This window comes from Melospiza melodia, chromosome 5, assembly GCF_035770615.1.
Source record: "Melospiza melodia melodia isolate bMelMel2 chromosome 5, bMelMel2.pri, whole genome shotgun sequence".
Taxonomy (NCBI): domain Eukaryota; kingdom Metazoa; phylum Chordata; class Aves; order Passeriformes; family Passerellidae; genus Melospiza; species Melospiza melodia.
The window spans coordinates 71,248,055-71,270,470 of NC_086198.1; the positions used below are offsets into that span (position 1 = coordinate 71,248,055).

Sequence of the window (22,416 nt, forward strand, 5' to 3'; positions counted from 1 at the left end):
AAGGCCACATGACTGTGAAGAAGTTGTGCTGCAGACTGAGTTAACCAGTGTGGGTTTTTCACAAACACCTTCTATCCACCAGTTTGGACTTGTAGCTGCTTTGGTATTCTTACAGCCCAGTGTTGCACCTACATGTGCATAACTGTTTGACTGTAAATTAGCCTTGTGATTCCAGTGAAATAAAGTCTGCCTACAGGTATAACACTCTGTGCAGTTTTGTGACCTGCTGTGACTTGAATTCTTCTCAAGGTTTTCTTGTAAAAGTGATCAGAGCAATTTTGCTTCTTCGCATTCACATTCCATCAATTCAACACATGGCTGAAGTGTTCAATTCAACCATGGTTGAAGTGAAGGTCACTGCTAATGTAAAAAGCTGTTCCATAAACCTCCTCCACTATTCTGGCTAGGATTGAATTCACACTTTGATAAAGCATTAAAAAAATGAGCTCTTCACGGTAAACACTGTACAAGCAGCACGGGCTTTTGCAGTCAGTGTTTCTCCTGACTTCCTCAATTTGATTTAAAATCACAGATGTGGTGCCCGTTCTAAGTCTTGAGCTTCCTCTCTTGCCACCAAGTGCAAATTTAACTTGTTCAGGGGCAAAAACCAAAGCTGCAAGGCAGGCAGAATGCAAACATAGCTTAAGTGTTATGGCCTATAAAAGCTTGTAAAATTCGGGGGGTTCTGGTTCATTCGCCCGCGGGTCGCACGGTGCACACTCTGCTCCCCAAGCGCGCCGGGCGGTCGGGACACCGGGCTGGGACTCGAACCCGTGACCTCGGGCGGATGAGGGCGGGTGTTCGCACGTGCGCATGCGCGCTGGCGGCGGGGCGGTCACGAGGTGGAGATGCCGCGGCTGCTGGAGAAGCTCCCGGCGGAGCGGGCGCTCGAGGTGGGCTCCGGGCAGGGCCGGGCAGGGCAGGGCTGGGCAGGGCAGGTGGGCCGGGCCCGGGCCCTCCGACAGCGGTGAGGGAGGCAGGGCCCGCCGGCGGCGCGGGGCTCAGAGCGGGCCGTCCCTCTCCTCCCGCCAGGCCGCAGTGGCAGAGGGCAGTGCTTTGGGATAGTAGGGAGGCCCACGGCTCGGAAGTGCAGCTCGGGTTGTGCGGCAGCCCCGGTGCGCGGGGGGCTGAGCCGCCCTGTGCCTCGGCATCTCGGCAGCGCTGAAGTTGTGCTCACAGCCGTTCAGTCCGCTTGAAGTGCAGGGTGAACGTGAACCGGGTTGTGATTCCTGGGGCCACACCTCGTGAACTGTCTCTAAGGGGAGAAGGGAGGAGGGTTCATATTCAGGGAGTGCCTGTTCTGCCGTCCGGAAGCGCTGAGGCAGTCCCCAGTGGAGGGAGGGTTGGTAACTGAAGTGCTTGGTCAGTCTCATGTTCAGTCTCAGAAGTACACATTAACCGTGAGAGAATTATAAATTACGTATCACTTCCTTTCAGTTCCTTCATAAGGTAATTGATGGCATCTGTGGCCGTGCGTACCCTCGGTACCAGGATTATGGCAATGTTTGGAGCTTGTCGGAGTGGATGGAGGTTTTAGAAGAAACTGTGAGATATTTCAAAACTGCAGTTGGCAAAAATATGTCTGATGAAGAGGTAAGGGCTCATCACTGATTTGCCTTGACTTGGACAGATCATGACTGGAGTGATTAGTTCTGCAGTTTGTTTAATCCTAAAATATTTTTATAGTGTGGGATTTATAGGTAGTGGATTCAACCTAAATAGGTAGAAGGTAAGCAGCATTTAGGCTGCCAAGACGTCTACAACAAAAAGTGAAATAGATGCTGATTTTTAAATATTTTTCTAATATCACAGGATACTTGTTAAAATACTGGTTTAATTACTTAAATTGGTATTTTGAGTATCCCCAGATTAAATATATTTATATAATACTACTCATTAACAATAAAACCAGTTCACTTTCTTGTTTGGTTTTCTTTATTTGTATTTTATACCATTGAAGTGGTATAAAATATTGACTGTATGTAAATAAATTTTGTAAAGAATCTAAGTGTGAATGGAGGACCGTGTGATGCAGGTACTGTAGTTCAGGACATTCCTATATGTATAAACTTTGCAAAATCTATTAGAAATATTAATTCTCATCTCTTGCATATTGGTGGTATTTTGACCACCTGCTAGCAGCTGGGTCAAAGAAATTGAGGGAGCCTATGTAGCCTTGGGGACCTCCCTACATCAGTATTTCTGTTTCAGCTGAGCTGATGTATTTAGCCTCTGCCCTGATGCTGAGAAAATTGCAGACCTACATCTGAGTTGCTTGGGGGTGTGATGTTCTCTTGATTTGAGGGTTGCATGTAAGAAGGCTGATAAAACTTCTGTTCTCTGGAGTCTTTTAATTTAAATGATTTTTTTCTCTGTGTGTTGCTGTGGTAAACACTGACTCTTAACTCCAAAGACAGAGAGCAGCCACAAAGGGCAGCTATCAGCTTAGATATTTTAGTTATTGCAGGTGGTACATGTTAATTCTGTGCTTCATAGTGCAAGTAATCATGGTTTTAATTTTTATTTTTATTTTTGTAGGCTGCTCAGCAGATAGTGGAGTTAAATTCAGATTATCAAGAAGCAATCACAAAATGTCTGAAAGGTAGAAAAGAAGAGATCAGGAATGCCCTAGTAGAAAATGTACATGCAATCTCTTCTGCCCAGCTGCAGGATTTTGACTGGCAGTTAAAGGTGAGACTGTTGCCTTGACATTGTTTGAAAGGAATGTTCTACAACAGGGAAGTAACTTGGTTCAGTCCCATTAGGCCTCTGCACAGTGGTTCAATTTTTATAGGTATTGCAAAAGCACATTAATGACTAATGCAAAAACATCAAAGACTTGTCAGAAATTTGGAAATGTAAATTTTAAAATTTTGTTTTGATTTGTTTTTCCCCTCTTTTCTTTTAAAGCTGCTCAGGGAGACTTGGTGCTATTCAGGAGAACCTGAACGTTTTGTATGCTGTTACAATTTTGAGGCCAGAATAAACAATGTTTACTCTCAAAGGAAGAAGAAGTATATGCCTAATTTTAAGATTAGTTGACTGATTCAGGATAAGTTTTCTTCACTTTCTTCAAATGTTCATATTTTTGCAATGGACATCTAATACTTGGATTGAAATAATTTATCATTAGACTTTCTGTTTTGGTAATAAACCAGTGATGTTGGAGTTCCCTAAGTTTGGATGGTGGTTTGAGGTTATGAAGTCCTTAAGCTTGATCAAAGACTTAAAAACATTACTTATACTGTTTATATTTTTGATTAGACTGTGAGAGCTGTTAAACAGATTTGTAGGGCTGTTAAGTAGTTTTCCATGTTTACAAGAGTGCTCAATAATTTCTGCAGCAAACAGCTTTGGGAATCCAAGAACAATGCCCAAAACAGACAAGTTTTTGCAAGAGCAGAAAAGGCATCATAATGTGCAGTAGATGAACTGTTATTGGCTTGATCTCTTGCTAACTGCATTTACTACTGACAAAAATATGAACTTGCGTGAACTCTTGTTTTTTGTTTGTGGCTTCTTTTAAGTTTTTTGTCTAGAGAATTTTTTGAGTTTCTTTCTATTTTGTGATGCAAATTTCTGGTACATGTCTGAACTATTATTTTTCTTAAAACCACTTTTTTTTCCCCCCTTGAGCTGGCTCTGATTTTTTTTTTCACTTGCCATGATTGAGCTCTACTGCATTCGGTACTCTAAATAAAGATAGGTCTGTACAATATGAACCTATAGTGCTATCAACTGATCTCTGATTTTAATGTATTTTAAAATGAGCAAATCCTTTGTTTTCACCTAGAATACCAAAATGTGGTAGCCCAGAATTTTAACAAATTGGTTTTGGCAAGTGTATATGACAAGTCTGTGAAGAGGATGGTCTTTATTCAATGTATTTTTGTATTAACAAACAAACAGACAAAAATCCCAATAATGGAGGAAAAAACCCTGAAAACAGCAGACTTTACTTATTGAAGTTAATTTTGTCATGCTGATGTTTGTTCTGGTATTACAAGTTCAATATAAAATACAGATATGACATTATGAAAGACTAAAAATTTAATGGCTCCACCTTATACTTTATTGGTATTGTGTCAATCTACATAGCTTGCTCTCTCCAGTGATAAGATCTCCATGCTGCAAATGCCACTCCTCAATCTTGATTTGGATGTGAGAGAAAATGGTGAAATTAAGCCAATTTCTATAGAGATGAATAAGGAAGAGTTGCAGAACCTAATAAATGCACTGGAAGCTGCAAATAAGGTAACTTCTACTGATATAATATTTTGTTCCTGACTTGTTAGGTACTGATTTATTTCAAGCAGAATTCGTAGAATCATAGCATAGTTTGGATTGAAAAGGATCTGTAAAGGTTGTCTAGTCTAAGCTCACTGCAATGAGCATGGACATTTTTTACTAGATCAGGTTGCTCAGACCACTCTCCAATGTTTCAGTGTTTCATCTGTGTCCAGTGTTTCACCACACTGATTGTAAAAAGTTTCTTCCTAATATCTAGACTAAATCTAATTTCTTTAATTTGATTACCCCTATCCTATGCTGAAAGATTGGTGAGAACTCCCATGTTTCCCTCAGCTTCAAAAAATGTCTGGGAGTGTTATTTGGTTCATATTAAGTCCTTTAATTTCCATGGCACATGGTGAATCAGGAAGAAAGTTACAAAGATTACAGTATAGTGACCCAAGAAAAAAATTTCAAGTGAAGCTATAAGGCTTCTGAGACACTGAAGGGTCTTGGACTTCTTCACAGAAAAGGCTAAGGAAAATGAGGATTTGAAGAAAATAGTGTTTATAGGAAATTATAGCCCTTAAGAGCTTTCACATCTTGCTTCCATATGGATTGTCTTCCTGCAGAACTAAATAAAAATAGTATGTGAGCAAGGATTCATCCAGGACAGATTTGAGTGTTCTCATGCCCTTTGTTCTGCTTGAGGGTGTGTCTGGAAGCTGTGGGATGTGTCATCTCCATACTTAGTTCTGTGGGCACACGAGGAGGAATTCACTTCAGAATTGGTCCCTTGGCTCTGCTTTGTGAAGGAGGAATCTCACTGCACCTGGACTTGCTATTCTGCTTTTTGATTGTAGGCAGCTAAAGAATGGTTTGAGTGCAGTAAAAGGTAAAGAAAGGTATTTTAAGTGATGGTTTTGTGGGATTCATAGGCTTCTTCTCATAGGCTGCTTAAATTTTGTTCTTAACCAACGTTAATCTCGTTCCTTTTCTCCTTTTTGAAGGTTGTCTTACAACTGAAATGATGGAATTCAGGTCAACAGTATCTGCTGGTGATGGCTCCCTAAATGATTTGGGGAAAAAACGTGTTTACTGCAAAGTGGAAAGGTTTTGGTGCTGTAAAATACTGAAGTCAGAAGACTCTTATGACCAAATGAATTACTAATCCTTCAATAAAAATAATAAATTCTTGTATCTATTTGACCAAAAATCTAAAAATCTAATGTACAGTTACTTTTAGTACTAAAGATTTACAGACATTTGGAAGATAATCACTTACAATATGTGCCATATATGTTTTGGTAAAACTTTGGCAGTGACTGCACAGGTGCCTGGTGAAACCAAGGTGTCTTACTGGCATTTTATGTTACCTTATCTAAAGTGCCATGCTAATAAAGAATGAGAGAGTATTTGTAGCATTAATGTATTTATACTTGTAAATATGGTAAATAAACACCTGACTTTGTGTGTGAATAATTGTAGTAGGCTGCTTTTTCATTTATGAATCACTTAACTCAATCTTTTTAGAAGCTTTTAGGGAAAATCACCTTTACAAACAAAGCTAGTGTAGAATGACAGAACAGCTGAGGTTGGATGTGAACTCTGGAGGTTTTCTTAATTCCTCAAACAGGGTAATGTAGAGCAGGATGTACAGGCCTGTCTCCAGATGTCTTGAGTATTTCCCAGTGATTCAGGCACCACAGTTTCTCTAGGCACTCTGTTCAGTGCTCAGAAGTAGAAAAAGCACTGCAGCTTTATTCAGAGTAAAGTTGTAGTTTTTAGCTTAGTTTTTGTATCTTAGTTGGTAGCTTTTCAATTAAAAATATTAATGTTCTCAAAAGGGGATGCAGTGCTGGAGAGGAGCTGACTTGTATAGACTATGAGAAAGATATTCCTAGCTCACTTAATACAGGAGATAATTGGTAAATTCTACTCTAAACTTTTCTGAAACCTGATGGAGTTTTGATTGTGGTATGTAACAAAAGTTAAAAGCACTAACACTAGGGAAGGGTACACCAGAGGTCCTACAGTTTCTACTATTTATTAGAGCACTTTTCCATACATAAAGAGCAAAGATCTGGAATGCTTACAGGAATACTGATGTATGGTTCTCATTGTGTGCATGTGTGTGTCTTAGGCAAGTTTTGTGTAATAATAAGGAAAATTATTGCTGACTTAACTTTATTCCTAGTTTCAAAATCAGGGTCTTGAGTTTATTCCACTGTATTTTGTTGTGCCATAGGTTTTCATATATGCAAATTTAGTACACTAATACAAAATAATGGACTTCAGAGTACTGGTCACAGAGGAGAAAGATGAGCTCTTGTAGAAAGGCTTCTAAAAGGATTTTAGTGGGTCTAATACATAGGAAACCTAAATACATTGTTTCCCTTTTATTTAATCAGACATACATGTTCAGTGTCCGCAATTGAAGAATGGAGAAGTGGGTAGAGAGTTCTAAAAATGAACGCGTTGAAGATGTATCTTAGTGAGAGGAGTGCAACCTCTAGCAGATACGGTTTTATCATAATCTTGAATTTCCATAAGCAACAAATTTCATAATGGATTAAATAACAGACAGATATCTTATAGAAATGGTACAAAATTCAAACTAAAAATCAGGTTGGAATTGATAATTGCTTAATTTTATTAAAAATCTGGAAAGAGTTACTACAGGTTGTCCAGCAGCATGTGTTAGGAGGATGCTGGTTTTTTAATTGTGAGTGTAAGAAATAAATTTATCAAGTCTCTTCATTTTATTTATAGGTATATTTGTGTTGACTATGCTTTTTCTTTTTCTCCAGATCTAGTTGCTTTATAGAAGAATATGGCCTTCCTTATGTATTTAAATGCTCCATGTATTGTGTGAAGCATGTCTGAAGGTATAACTCTCGCTCATCTGATGGGCATGTATTGCTGAAGGGCTTTTCTAGAGAAAAGAGGCTTTATTTTTTGTTTTTATTGTTGCCATGCTGTTTTTTATAATTTAGGACAAAAGGAATGGAAACTACTTTTATTTATAGTTGCAAATTTAATAACAGCAAATTATTTCATAAAAGTGTGCTCTATCATTTGGGATGTTGTTTGGATAGAAGAAACTCGTGTGCTGATGTATTCATATAATTTATAGATGTACTGTGAAAACTAAACAAAAAAAATACCTAGAAATTCTGTACTTCAGTGAAAGATGGATATTTAAAACTAATTTTTAGTGTGTTGCTGAAGTGAACTTTTTTTTGCTTCCTCTTAGTTTTCAACATCAACCACTCAAAAATACAAAATTAGTAGTATTTTCTCAATAACAAATGGTCACAAATAATAACTTCCATTTTTATGTACAACCAGTGAAACTTCTGTTGAAGAATCTGCTGCAGATGCTACTTTCAATATTTGTGACTTTTTCTTAATAGTTGACTTAAAGTGTTTACATAGCTTCATTTTAAATTCTCTAGCAACTTATGTAATAATGGATTTCTAATTAAGAGTATGTAGTGGTGTTCAGTCTGTAGTATCATCCTACATTTGTCTGTCCTCTACTGCAGCACTGAACAGAAAAGGCTGAAAAAATCTTTTTTCAATGGTTTTTTGCTTTAACAAGAAGACAGGTTTCTGATACTGCTGTTGACAGAAATAAACGTGCAATGAGATGCTTTTTTTTTTAGTAGGTGTTAGACTTTATTGAAAAAGAGTATTTTTAATATAACCATCAAAATTAAGTTTTTAATAGGGGGCATAACAACACAGTGTGAGTGGCTAGAAGGGGACTGGAGCTCCAGTTGACAAGCAGTTGAGAAGCAGCAGCTAAAACATGGCATTGTATTTGAAATGTGCATCCTGACCTTACATATCTACAGAGAAATGAAAGGCACATAATGGCCTCCAGCAGATGGCAAGGAAAAGGACCAGAAAGAATGGAGAACAGAGCTTGCTCTTTGTACTATCTGTCAGATTTTATTTCTTTTTCTCTTTGCTCAGAGAATTAGGTACTTCTGGAACAAGCCAAGGTCTCCTGTTGTGACAGATAAGGCCTTTGTGGAGACTGTACCAGACCAGATTAATGAAAAAAGCCAGACCTTTCACAAGACCCATTACAGTGGTGTCATCTTCAGCTACACTTTGCTGGATGCAGGTAGACATGAGCAGGGTAAATAGGACAAACCTACACAGGACAAAAACACCTGAAACAAACTTGTGACCAGAAGCACATCTTGAGGAGAGTTTGTGGTGTGAGGAGCCCCACTGACAAAGAAACTTGTGCCTGTGACTAAGAATTAGGCCAAAGGTGTGAGAGTTTAAAGAGACCCAATTAGCATCAATGAACTGAATTTTGTCCTTGCTTTTCTGCTCTATTTGCCAATATCTGTATTTTCCTGCCTTCTTCCATGTGTGAGCTCATTCTAATTACCTCGCTGCAGCATGTGGAATAGCTGTGGAGTTTGCACATGCCACCACACTAACTGGTAAGTGTTGTTCCCAGGAGATGCTGCTCCTTTGGCCCAATTCAAGGCCATGGGTTGCTGTTCTCCCAGTCCCTACCTGGCAGAGCAGCTCACTTCTGGGGCCTGCAGTGGCATGGGCAAAACCCCGCAAGCTAACCATCATAAAGGTGTTCAGGAAATCTCTCTGGTTTTGCAGGTACTAAGGAGAGGCCTCTTGAGTATGTAATTTACACCAGAAACAAAACTTTGTACAGGAGGCTTTTTGAACCAAAAGCTAATGAAATCAGTACCTACAATATAATAGACACATTGTAGGAAGTTTTAATTTCACCACCTCAAAAGCACCTACAGAAATTCATATTGCATAAGCAGACCTGCAATTTGAATCAGAAAATCAGCATATCTTGATACAAAATATAAAAAGTGAATTATAAAAATAATGTTACTTGCCCTCTGCTGGTGCTCATTGCATTTTTCTCTGTTTCACAGAACTCTTCCCTTGATTTCAGAAAAATCTTTTTTTTCATATCAGCCATGTCAGCTTTGATCTTGGTATGCTAAAGGGAACCAGAACTGCATATGAGCAGCAAACTGTCAGTATGGAATTGACTATTGTTTATAAAACTGCTTTTGCAACAAAGCAATTATATATGCCAAGAAGCTGTGTTTTTAAAAGATCTAAATAAGTCTGTAGAACATTTCTGAGTTCTGAAGCAAGCCTTTCTGATGGGAAACATATTGAGACATAACTATGCTTTCTTCTGAAAGGTGGTTTTAAGAACCAGTAACACCCTATCCTGAAGTATGCACATTTTGCTATCATTTTGATTTGCGAATTAATATTTAAAATGCAGTATCAGCAGTAAAGGGATTTTTACTCTTCTAGTACTAATGAATGCTTTCATAAGTGCATCAAGATAGTCCATAATTTTTTTATTTTTTTTTACTTTAAATCAACCTCAGTTACATTTGGTGGTATACACTGTTTCCTCTGTAAAATTTTAGTTCATACCTGCTTTAGGGCTTCTCCAGAAGGACCAAATGACTCCCACCAAAGCCTAGAAAATGAGGCAAATATCACAAATATCATTCTTTGGATTTTTGCAGGCCTGTGAGGAGAGTACTACAGAGAGAAGGCTCTGGTGATTTTTAAGCATTGGGTTACTCAGCTAGTTTAGCTAATAGAGTAATGAAAGGCACTGGAAGGTGTGGGGATTTTTATAACTGGAAACTGTTAGAGTTCCACAGGAACTGCTTTGGTGATGGAGTATCTGTGGGGAAGGATTCCTAGGATATAGATTAAATAGATTTTTTTGAGGGCTACGAAGGCAGAGGTTTCAGATCTGTTGTATTTCTATTGATATTGTTTTAAATGGGAGCCAGAGTGACACTGGATCATCTGAGAGCTGCTGGAAACTTCCTTTGTGAAACCTAATCCTGAATTCTTTACCTATGCCAAAGTCTCAATCAGCTCTTTCTGGAAATTATGATTTGCCTGATTTGTTTCGGAAATGTTAGCTATAGTGTACAACATTCAAAGTTTCTTCTAAAAATCTAAAAAAAAAATCAGGTAACATGTTGTCAGCTAGATCAAAACAGGAAATGAAGTTTCAGAGACAGGAACAAGGAGACTGGTATGTTCACAGATGTGGATGAGATGGCTGATGTTCTCACCAAAAGGCTTGATCTGCTAAAGGAAACCATCTTTCTTACATTTTGGCAGTGGGACTGATTTTATACTTTTGCTTGAGACAATGCAGGTACAGAGAGCCAGGGATGAGTTAAAAGAAATTGGTCAGAGATGATCTCTAGCAATATGACATGCTTTTGCTGCCATGTAATTATATTGGTTCCTCACTGGTATTCACAGTCAAATGCAATTGGACTTTGCAATAAAAGATGTAAAAGAGTGAGTACCAGGCCATTTCTTAGATTGGCACCAGCATGAGACAAGAAGGGATGTTTTTATAATTATGGGAGATTTCAAGGTTACTTACAAAATAATTGAGAAATACACATGGCAAGAAACAAACAGCACCATTAGAGTTACCTCTGCACTCCAAGGCAGCAAGTAGACCAAAGTCACCTGGTCTTCTTTTAAGAAATGCCACCTTTTTTATTTGTCACTTAATTCTTTCAGCCTGTGCATATACATTTCAGCATTACTACATGCTGAAATTCATTATTCTCGTGTGATCTCTTGCCTTCTTTGGGCTGCAGGGTGATTGGGTGCCCAAGGAGGTAGGAAGAAATGCACAGTCACAGATGTGGGGAGGTCATGCTTTGTAATAGAGAACCCATTTTTAAAGTATTTTTTTACATAACAGATATAATCCAGCCTTTTTTTACTAATACTCCCAAGGACGTGTTAGCAATGCATCCTCAATATGTGAGAATTCATGGGAACAGGCTCCTTGGTGATGGGAAACAGCTGGTGGAATGTGACCCTCAGCCCCTGGGTGACTTTCCTTGTGATTTATGTCAAGAAATCCTGCACTTGCAGTACAAAGAGAAGGAACATTTCCTGTAAGGGTGAACTAGGTGAACCAGCAGAGATTCTAAAATTGCAACCTCTGTGCTGTTCAGTGCATAAAGCAATGTAATGTCAAAAATATTCCTGTTTCACTGAAAAGACTGGGTTTTGTGTCTAATAAGGCTGGAGTTCATCAAGTTTCTTTCTGCCATAGAAGAGGCAGATGACAATGTGAGCTTTGTCCTCTGCTAACATAGCTGCTTTGTTGAAACTTGTAGGAATCTAGTATCTCAGATCCGTACTGTTCTTTTAGCTTTTGAACAAAAAGAAAATTATTAGTTGATATTCTCAATAGATTCAAATGTTGTTGGGAGACTCCAGGTAGGCACACAAATGTACATGCTCAGGGACAGTAGAAACTCAATGCCTCAGGAAACCCAGCCAAAAATGACTTCCAGTAGAAATTGCATGAGAGCTGCACAAACTGCATAGGAGTTTAGCTAAAACCTAATTAGCAATAGGTCCTTACCTGTGCTGGTCTTGAAGTCTGGTTCTTCGGGGTAGGGAAACTACTAAAGTACAACTGTAAGGGAACTTGGCATGACAGCATTATTCAGCTTTATTGCATAAAGTCAGCCAAATTACTCCAATTTATTGATGGGAAGAGATTGTGTTTCTTTTGTGCTCCATAATTTCTAGCTCCAGATGGCATTGTGCCTGGGTAACCTATAAATGGACTCATTTTGCCATGCCGTGCCATGCCATGCCATGCCATGCCATGCCATGCCATGCCATGCCATGCCATGCCATGCCATGCCATGCCATGCCATGCCATGCCATGCCACTAATAACCACTGGCTTTTCCTTGCTGCCAAGCTATTGCTCTCAGGTGAGAAATGATTTCTTCTACCTTTTTCTCTAGAAGCTGCACCTACAGTTAGTGGCTCTTGCCTCTGTATGTGATGGGTCATTAGTCCCTGCTGCCAAACTTTGCACCAAGAGCTGGCAGCTGTTTCCCGACTCAGGTGGTGCTGGTGGCTTCCAGCTCTTGGTGCAGACAGGCCTTGGTGTGTGTTGCCCAGATTATCCTGTGGGGCTGGGGTTTGGATAGGTGTGTGTTCAGTGTCTCCTGGGGCAGAAGGCTACATCCTCCTATTTTGGGACATGCTGTTCTTAAGGAGTTTTGCATGTGCTCTGCTCTTGTTTTGTTAATGGCTTTTACTCTGCTCCCTTTTTTTTAATTTTTGTTTTTCTTGGAACTGTACCATGTAACTGATTTTAGTCCATGTACCTATCAACTTTGCCAGGAGTATCTGGCTGAACCATAAACTAGAAAAATATGTGTATGGATATGTTAGGGGCCTGCAAAAGAAATGCTGAAGACTAGTAAAGCTGATCTTTGCTCTTGTAATCCAAAACAAAGGATCCTCTTTTTCTAACCTAAAGACTTTTAGATGTCATGTTTGATGTTGGCTCTTCTAAAATGCTCACTGCAGCTGTAAGGAGAGGTTGCAGTATCTCTTCACCACTGGATCAGCTGGGCTTAATTACTTACCTGAGGTCTGTCTGTGAATGTCTTTTGGAAATCTGGTAATGCAAAACATGAATCACTGATGGTTGTATTTTACACTACAAATCTGCAGAATTCATTACTTTCTTTGAATTACTGTCTTTGAATTAATTTTTGTGTATAAGCACAAAGCAGGCAAATTCGATGGCTCATGGACTTACTCTGTTAAGTCTCATTTGAATTCAAAGAATTCAAAACTATTTAATGGATATGTATTTGCAATGGACAGCACATATGGTCCTACTGCTGTCTCCCTCCTGGTGCTATTTTTTGCAGTTTTGGAAAGTTCAGTTTGCAAGACTTCCTTAATTTAATTTATTTAATATATATTATACCTATTTATCATAGGTAGAAGATGACTGATCTGTTGCTCCTCAGCTGCATGGACATTGCTAGCCCTTTGCCTGTGGCTCCTTGCCTGGAGCTCTGTCAGGCAGTAGGCTGCCAGGTAAGAAAGGCAGCTCCTCAGGAGGAGTGCACCAGCATTCCCAGTGTGCTCTAAGGCTCAGCTGCATCTCCTGGTTCTCAGTGGAATGAAGAAATCTGAAGGAATTCAGAATTCTGTGTGCAGAAATTTCCTCAGATCTGTTCCCAGACATCTACCAACTTTTGGGAGAATGTTGCAATTTCCAGCCGCAGGAAACCTGGGCCTTAAGAAAAATCTTGGCCTGGGGTGTCCCACAGAGTTCATTCAGGGAATCAACATGTGTTTTTTTTCTACTTTTTAACACAAAATTACATATGGTACAACTGTTCTGATAAATATCGACTTTACTTCTGCTATTGTGGAAATAACAGAATTCCATTAAGATCAAATCAGCTGATTACTTGCTTGGATACTCCGTGGGATTTCTCTCTGCTACCCTTTTTTCTTTTGAAGATCTCTGTCTATGAAAATGTTATTTGACTTCTCCTTGAGTGATACTTCTCAAACACACTATGGAAATACTTCCCAGTAAAGCTATTAAGTTTGAAGTGAAGCATGGTGCAATAGTTACAATTCTTTAAACTGTAATTTCTTCAAATTTCTCTATGCTCTGAGTGGTGAAAGACAGTGACATAGCTACTGCTAGTAGTTTGACTGTGTTGTTTGGAAGCATGCTGCTGTAAGCTGCCAATATATGATAAGAAATACAGTGGGACAAATTTCCACTTAAAAAAATTAAATTTGGCACAGAAAGGTCATGGGTGATGCACAAACTTTGTAAAAATCAAGGTAGAGCAATCTTTCTCAAGAGGCTCCTTAAGAGCTGATCTGTACTGTTCTGATCTAAATGTTGCAACCCTGGATTTGTGTTGGGTTGTTGTTTTCTTTTTAAAAGCTTAAATCTTGAAGTGTTCCATGCTGGAGAATCTTACGTTGAACATGGAACATTATAGCTACTTGCAGTTCTTCAGAATTAATGAGATTGAGAAGGAAAAGAAACAAGTCTAATTATGTTAGTCTGTGGTAACATTATTGCATAAATTAGTGGACATAATACAACCAGTAAACAACATTAAAAAGAATAAACATGATGGGAAAGACCATTCTGGACCACTTGTCTATCAGGTTAACATCAGTCAGATCAGGGATTTTGACTTTGATCTGGGATGCCCTCCTGTGTAAGTGTCCCTTTTTATGGAGCCTGTGCCTGTCCAGAGCACTCCTGCTGCAGAGGTCTCTGCTGGACGTGGCTCTTCTGTGCTGCAGGTTGGCACTGTCGCTCGTGTGCCTGGTGGCTCGGGGCTCATGGAAGATGGTGCAAATGTTATTTCGTAGCTCAAGAGGCTCCAGAAGCATGTTTCCATGGGCATCAACCTGTGTCAAGGAAGGAATGGGGATTAGACGAGCTCCTCAGCCAGCCCAAGGTGTTTCCCAGATGGACTTTGTGGCTCTAGTGTCAGGGGGCTCCTGGGGCTGCAGTGACAGTCCTGTCTAGTACACTCACAAAGGTGAAAAGACACGGAATACACTTTCCTGACTGGGGTGAAATTAGCTATTCAACATCTAAGCACCTTCCATCCTAGCTTGGTTCCTTGGTTTTGTAATTCACTTAATTGTCTCATCCTCTGTGAAGTAAGACTTTTGTAATTTTATCTTTTACTTGGACCATGGTCTTTTTGAAATACTGATCTTTAAATCTGGTGACTGGCACCTGAAGCTTTCACATACTCAAGATGGAAAGAAAATGTTGCTGTCTCTGCCCATTTTAAACAGTTTTTGACTGTTTTAGTGCTGCAGGTTAGTTTCTAAAATTTTTTTAACAATGGGTTCATGATATGAAGAGCATGTAGATACACGATACACTTGTATTTTATCAGTTATTATAAAATACTCGTGATGAGAATTGATTTTGGGCAATAACTCTATTACAGGGATGAAACCATAGCACATTAACTTGTTCATGTACAGATAGAATAATCCATTTTATTCAATGAAAACTTACATTCAGTTGCATTTTTATGTGTTAGTGTCAGAAGCAGCTGTTTCAAATATGTCTGTCCCTTTATTTGTGCTATTAATCAAAGCACTGTTTTAAATACCTGAGCAAAGAACTGGAAACTGCAACCAGTATGTACATGTCTGGCACAAACAATTATATATATATAAATATTAAATGTTTTTGTATCATTGTCTTCTCATGTATGAGTGTAATTAACCATGAATTGCTGCATTGCTGTGAAATGTTCTCCTTTTCACAAATCTTTCATTTTCTACACATTTGTAGTAAAACCTCTTCTGAGAAGTTTTTGTGCTATTTCCAGATTAACTTCTGATTTCTCCACAAAGACTTAATAGATGTTTCAAATTCACAGATATTTAAACATCCACCATGGCTCATATGAGAGAAATATACATCATAACACTGGCCTCTTAAATGAAACTTCAAGGTCTTCACCTTAAGGCTTGAATATTACTGTTGTTTTTGGTAAATTGTGGTGTTGGACCTATCCCAAATTTATAACAAACTCGATCATGCCTGTGGATGCCTTTATATCAGCGAATAAGTTATTAATTATAGACAATATTTAGTCTTGTGACGCACCATTGAAATACAGTGCTTTGTTTACACTCTGAGCTTTACAGTTTTAGTAAGACACAGCAGACCTAGGAAATTATATAATAATTACAGCAGATTTGAAGTATGTGCAAGAAGAAATTCCAAACAAAACATACAGGAAACCTAGTTTTTGTGAGTTGCTGCAAAGGAAAGATGGGACCAAAGAAAGTTTCAGTTCCACCTGGCAATGTGGAAGATGTTCTTTCCCATCACAAGGAGAAATCTTTACATCATTACTGACAGCATATTTGCACTGTGCCAGACTAAGCACTTAATAACTGAAAGAAAAGCAGTGAAGGGAATATTTGTACAAAAGCCACACAAGAGAACTGTAGGGTAAAAAAGCCTTCTAAGTGAAGCAATAAGGCATCACAGGTAGAAAATGCACTATTTTGGTTTAAAAATTGATTGATGACAAATTTGCTGAAATGAGAATTCAGTGGTAACACCCCAGTTCCTGCCACTGTTTTGGTGGGAAAAGCTCACATGTTCTGGGTTAGAAAGGTCAGCTTGTCACAAATCAGCATGGTTTCAAATGTTTCAAATGTTTCAAATGTTTGCTTGAGATATGGGCTGTATATTCATACTTTTTAGGTCACTTCTTTAAATTTAAGAAGAAGGAAGATTTAAGCTAGGGTCTTCTACTCCTCAGAGGACGGCCATAACTATGGGACTATTCATTTACTCTGAAGATCTGATGTGTTTTCTGTGCAGTCAGATACTATCACTGGCAATCCTTGAACCTTAACCTTTTTATTAATAAACAGTGATATTCCATAAGCTGTTAGTGTGAGTCCTTCCCAGGTGCTGGCTGTTGCTGGCAGTGGGTAACATAAATAAAGAGGAAGACCCATTAAGGGGTCATAAACTGGGAAGACCTGCTGAGGGGTCTCCCTCAGGCTGTCCCCGTCAGTGACATCTTGGTTTGACAAATGAACAAGGAGATATCAACGGTCTTTATGCTTTATTCAGAGAAACAGAAAGATTGATTACTACAAATTAATAGTTTTTGTATATTAAAAATAAAAATGGCATAAATTGTGAAGGTGGAGAGACTTTATTTCCATCTTCTTCGGTCTTTATCGAACAGCCACATATGAAACAGCAGTTAGTTCTGTTCCATTTTTCATCTGGTCTTCTCTACACTGTTCATATTGTTTGCTGAGTGTTGCTCAAGCATCTAAAGCTTGTGTTATCTGGTGGAGGAATTTGAACTCTTTTAGTCTTTGGAGTTGTATGTCAGATGAGAAGGATCAATATCTTCACCTGGCACAAAGAGATGAAGCACTGTTACATATCTTCTAGTAGTTACAGGTGTCTGTATGGATAAGTGGTGTGGGTCAAGAGTAAAAGGGAAAAAATGTCCCATACTTACAACTGTACTTCTTTTATGCTCAAAAACCGACTTTCCCCTGCTCTGGTGCAGGCATCATAATACCAGTGAAAAATCTCAAAAAATGATGGAGAGGGGCTGGGAGCTGTTTCCCTGGAGGTAACAGAACCTTGCTGTGTCCCACTGTTCTGGTCATGTACACTCTTCCTGCCAAAGACAGAAATACAACTGTTGGAAATCAGCATTTCGGTGCTGAGTAAAATTAATGTTCACAATGTCTCACATCAGTGTGTGGAACACAAAATTCCCCAATATCCATTCACATGTGTGTGTTTATGATATGTGGGCATATAAACGTATTTACAATCACAAACTTGCCCTGTACAGGCAGAAAGCAGTCTGTTCACTCAAAGCACTCTCAGTCTCAGAATGGGATTGCTCTCTGAAGTGTGAGCACTTAGAAATCCTGGTACAAAGCATGTATTACTTCTTTTTTTCTATCAGAAAAATGACAGTGTATGCAATGGTGGTGCTTTAAAAATTTTCCATCCCATTCTGAGTACCAATCCCAGTGTAATCTTTGCTGCATAACTATTAGACAAAAGCTTTTAGTTATGAGTTATGGCATTTTGTTAGTTAAATGAACTCTCCAAATATGTAGGAGAAGAACTTACCTGCACTCTTATCCTTTACTCAGTTCAGTGCACTGGGGCACATGTAGCCAAGGCTGACCTCTGAAGAAGTCTTGATTTCTTCTTCATCATGAATCCTCGCTGTGCTGCTTCTACCTAGGCTGGGTTATCTCAGGAGCTGTTGAGGCAGCTGGTTGGAGTTTGTGGGTTATGTTGTTTTTTCCCTTTCCTTATTTTCCACAGAAATGGATAGGCAGTGTCTGTGCAGGACAATCCATACCGGGGTGGTTTATCTGCTGTGCTCTGTGGAAGACAGTACTTTGTGGGGTCTTGGAGACTGCTGATTGCCTGAACTGAATTTGTGTCCTCACTGTAATAAAGCATCTCCTACACAGTGGGACAGAAGGCAAAGAACTTTTAATGGGCTCATGAGTTCACTGAGACTGAGGATATGATGGCTTTGTTAATGAGGCATAGCTGTAGTGGTGGGACACCAAACACACAGCTCTAGAATTAATAAGATATCACAGAGTTTCTGAAATGCACTTCCAGATGTGTATGTCACACTGTAGCCATCTATCATGATGAAGTCTTACTTCTTAGAGTTTTATGTGTTGGTCTCATTTTTCAGACTGAACAGAGGGCACAAATACAGTTTTGTTCAAATGTTTTCACCTCAGGCCACAGCTGTAAAAAAGTTTATAGGACAGCCTGGGCAATATCTCATTAAAACTTGGATGTAATATATTGTAAGGAAAGCACAGGAAGGAAGAAAATTTTTGGCTTGTTAGGATATGTATTTTCCTCTGCACCAGACTGGGCCAAATACACCTGAGGCTTCAAAGGATTTGTTTCTGAAAAACTGGGGAAAAGTGAAAAAAGTTTACAGATGTTTGCAAGTACTCAGTGACGTATTGCAAAATTAAACTCATCCTCATTAAAAATATGTCCATAGTATTACTTTCTGTAAGTTTTCTGGCTTGTTTTTTAAAGAGGGGGCAATTGTGGTGTGCCTGAATTTAGCTGAGGGAAAAAATCCTGACACCTGTGAAAGCTGTTAAACCTAGCAGCAGCATCCTTGTGTTCCTCAAAGGTCAGTGCTACAGGTTTCATTCAGGGCTCACTGAAGCAACTGAGCTTGTCTATGCTTTTTATTTTTGGTGAAGTTTCTGTATGTAAAGAGGAACTTTACTATAAACATTTCTTCTATACCACCTTCTAAAGCAAAAAAAAAAAAAAAGATACAGCTGAAGTGATAAATATTTAACTTCCTTGTACCCCTTGTACTTCTTCTGCAAGAAATACAAAGAAGAAAGAAATACGTGTCCTAAATATTCATTTGCATTTTCTGTATTTTCTTACTGTTTCCAGTTGAAGATGGAACAGACCATATTTTGCTGTGATCTCCTTAAAATACAATTTTTCTCTAGGCAATCTTAAATACCTTTGCATTGCTTTTGCACATGTTCTATCTGTATTTATCTCTATCATCATATAAATGAACATTTTTACAGTAAAAGTAATGTTTGACAAGATATCTTGAACATTTTACCTGGACTCTATTTGTTTCCAGTCTGCTCTTCTCTCCTGTAGCATGTCCTGCTCTGCCTGCTGTCTTTTTTTGACGTTGAGGTCCTTTCCCAAAGAATATGTAGTTTACAAAGGCATATTCCAGCAAGGCCAGGAACACAAACACAAAGCATCCCATCAGGTAAATATCTATTGCCTTGACATAGGGAATCTTTGGCAAGGTCTCCCTGAGGTGGGTGCTGATGGTGGTCATGGTCAGCACAGTCGTGATTCCTGCGAAGGGAAGAAACAGACGTTGACTCATGAGACAAGGAAGGAGATTTGAGCACAGAAGACACAATTGCACTTCTCATGCAGATGGGTTAATTTTGTGATCAGGTTCTTAGCAGCCAAAGGAATGTGTTTTTTGCAGAACTGGAAAGGAACATATCCTTGCAAGTCTGCTGATAGCACCTTCCTTGGCTTTTCATGCAGTGGAGGATGAATGAAATAACCTTTAATAGCCCAGGCTATGTTGGAACTTCTTGCCTTAATTTTTGCAGTTACTGTGCTAGGGAATGTGGTGTTAGCTGACTCGGATAGCAAAAGTTGATTCTGACCTGGATAGCAAAAGCTTTTCTTTCTATGTGAGAAAATGCTTCTTACTTCATTTACAGCAGTAGCTCTGCTTGACCCTATAGGTGACTTGCATTGCTGTGGGAATCTGCAGTAAGTATGTAGCTTTTGATTTTAAATGCAAGATTAAAAGGAGAACGGGGAGCCTTCTGATAAAGTGATGGTCTTTGATGAAGAGAAGGTTGTATACATGCTTGAACCAAAGTAGCTTTTCCTGTTAACTAGGTGCTTGCAAGTAAAGCATTTCCATCTCATTGTGTTATCCACCACTGCATGATTTTTTCCCCATATGTGTTTTTTTCTTTTAGCTGGCTGAAATTAGTTTTTAGTCTGCTTTAATCACAGGTCAGGCACAGGTGTAACAAGTTTAATTTTCAGGGAGATGGGACAAAATGGCCTTTTGGCAATAGAGCTGAAAAAACATATATGCCTTAAAGCACAGACAGTGCAGAAGATCTTCATTCTTATGGAAAGCTGTAGGGAGGAAGGTGGTATGGGAAAGAACTAACTATAGGTAAACCAGATTTATTTGGTGTAAACTGGTCTATCTCCACTGATGTCAGTGGGATCTTGTGTATTCCTTCCAGTCACAGATCTGGCCTGAGAGAACACCTAACATCAAGAGGGATTGTTCATGCAGCACAGTGTGGATACCCTAAGAAACCTGAATTGGACTTTACACTCCAGTTTGGAAGCAAATTGTTTTCAAAAAATGCTCGCAAACCATTATGACAACAGGAAGTCAGTCAGAATCCCAACCTAAGTGTGGAGCAAGAGCTTCAGATGTAGCAAGGTCACACCTGCCTGCCTTCCTGACAAGCCTGTGCTGCTTGTGTAAGATCACAATTAATGATGCTACAACCAGCAGAATGGATTCGGTGCCACTGTTTTCAAAGGGAGCAAGTGCCCACATCATTCAGTCATTTTGAGAAGAAGTTACCTAGAGCAACTCTGGCTGCAGAGGCATCATAATTGATCCAAAAAGACACCCATGACAGAATTGTGATCAGCGTGGAAGGCATGTAGGTTTGCAAAATGAAGTATCCAATATTTCTTTTAAGCCGGAAGCTAAGTGAGAGTCGAGGATATGCTCCTGGAAGAAAGAAGTCATGTAATGACTAATGCCTCACAAAAGGTAGGCACTGATATTTCTGGGTTGGAGGAAGAGGGGACAACATTTTTTAACTTGTCAGTGCTTACCTGTTGTAAATTCCACTCTCTTTGATACCATCTTGTAATCCACAATAGAAAATTGTGGGAGCTCGATGTTATTAACTCCTGTCACTGCTGACTCTCCTCCATTCCAGTAAAATTCAATATCATCAGTAGTGTATCCATCTGAAATAGAGGCACAACTTGATTACTGACTTTTCTTTTTGCTTTATTACTTTGCTTAAATAGTAGCAGTTCAAGTGGAAGGAGCTGCTGTTAAACAGGAACTCAGCCTTCAGTTGTGTGACATTCCTGTTACACAGAAGCCTTCTCTATGCCCTGAGGAAGATTCTAGATGTAGAAGAGGAGAAGACAAAAAACAAGGACAGAATTCATGATTAAAGTTTGTTTTTTAGCTAGCTCTAATACTACTACTTTTCAGTCAGGCTTGAGCTGCTCAGTTTGCCAACAACATCATCAGCAAAACTTTTAAACTCTCTTTGGAGGAGCTCTGACAGTAAAACCAAGTTCAGTCCCCAGATTTTCATTTGATTTCTTATGCAGGATATGACAACATACACAGTGGGGAGCCAGTGGAGACAAAGATGATTCTAGAAGAATTAAGGTGCCTGTAGTGTCACCTGACAATGTCTGTCAGAGCTGTAGGTAACCCTTTGATATTCATGAAGCATTTTATATTTTAATTAGACCATGCCATCTTTGATCTTCTGTTATCACAGAACTATTTCTTTTTTTCTCCAAAACTAGCACCTTTCTTCTGTTTCCTTTTAACAGTGATGTTGATTATTTATAATGTAATTAAAAATTAATTTGCTATTATATCACTGGAAATGTTAACATTATTGTTACCATTTTCAGAAATATTTTGATTGAACTTAGAAGTGACTGAGTTTCAAAAAAATCTCACAATTGACAACATTTTGAACTAATATTTAAACTGATTCCACTTTATTGCATTTTTCTACTTTCCCCAGATATCTACCAGAGGAGAGAACATCTCATCTATTTTTAAATTTTTCCTTCAGGTGTTAGATTTAATCAGATTTAAATCATATAACACGGATCAAATAAAAACATGTGTTTGAACTCAAACCTTTAGAAAACTTGACAGTACTTTTGCCAGTTGAACCAACTGTAGCCTTGAAGCCTCCACAGAGTTAGGAACCTATCCCTTCATATGCACAAGAAATGCAATATCAAGCTAGGGAAATTGGTCTTGAGATGTCTTTTCCTGTGATGGTGCCTGGTAATAGCCTCATCCCTGGAAGGCTGACCACATGCAGAGCAGATCCATGGTTTCCCTGGTGACAGTCAGAGAAGCTCCAGAGATTGCTTGGAAAGTCTGCAGCTATTGAACAGCTATTTTGATGC

General features: G+C 39.0%; 2 protein-coding genes across 4 annotated transcripts in view; one reads left to right on the top strand and one right to left on the bottom strand.

Annotated features, from left to right (window-relative positions):
- The first annotated feature begins 822 nt into the window (after positions 1-822).
- COMMD8 (COMM domain containing 8) lies at positions 823-5,712 on the top strand. 2 transcript variants are annotated; one of them, XM_063157343.1, is made up of 5 exons: positions 823-893; positions 1,438-1,593; positions 2,539-2,691; positions 4,099-4,254; positions 5,241-5,712. In XM_063157343.1, the coding sequence occupies exons 1-5, from the start codon at positions 849-851 to the stop codon at positions 5,259-5,261; spliced, it is 531 nt and encodes a 176-aa protein (XP_063013413.1). In that variant the 5' UTR covers positions 823-848; the 3' UTR covers positions 5,262-5,712. The 2 variants fall into 2 exon arrangements, with proteins under 2 accessions (XP_063013413.1, XP_063013412.1); XM_063157342.1 differs by lacking the exon at positions 5,241-5,712 and having other exon boundaries at positions 4,099-4,302.
- Positions 5,713-7,363: 1,651 nt separating this feature from the next.
- The window catches only part of GABRB1 (gamma-aminobutyric acid type A receptor subunit beta1), a 111,740-nt gene continuing 96,687 nt past the window's right edge, over positions 7,364-22,416 (bottom strand). Inside the window, exons 5-10 of one of the 2 annotated variants that reach the window (XR_010027843.1) lie at positions 21,073-21,210; positions 20,813-20,965; positions 19,280-19,530; positions 17,770-18,030; positions 17,138-17,302; positions 16,710-17,028 (exon numbers count right to left, since the gene is read on the bottom strand). Coding sequence is in view for 1 of the 2 variants with exons in the window: in XM_063157340.1 (XP_063013410.1) it covers positions 14,187-14,519; positions 19,280-19,530; positions 20,813-20,965; positions 21,073-21,210 (875 nt within the window). In the remaining variant the exon portion in view is untranslated. Of the gene's footprint in view, positions 14,520-16,709; positions 17,029-17,137; positions 17,303-17,769; positions 18,031-19,279; positions 19,531-20,812; positions 20,966-21,072; positions 21,211-22,416 lie in introns of those variants that run through there. The other variant, XM_063157340.1, reaches the window with a different exon arrangement.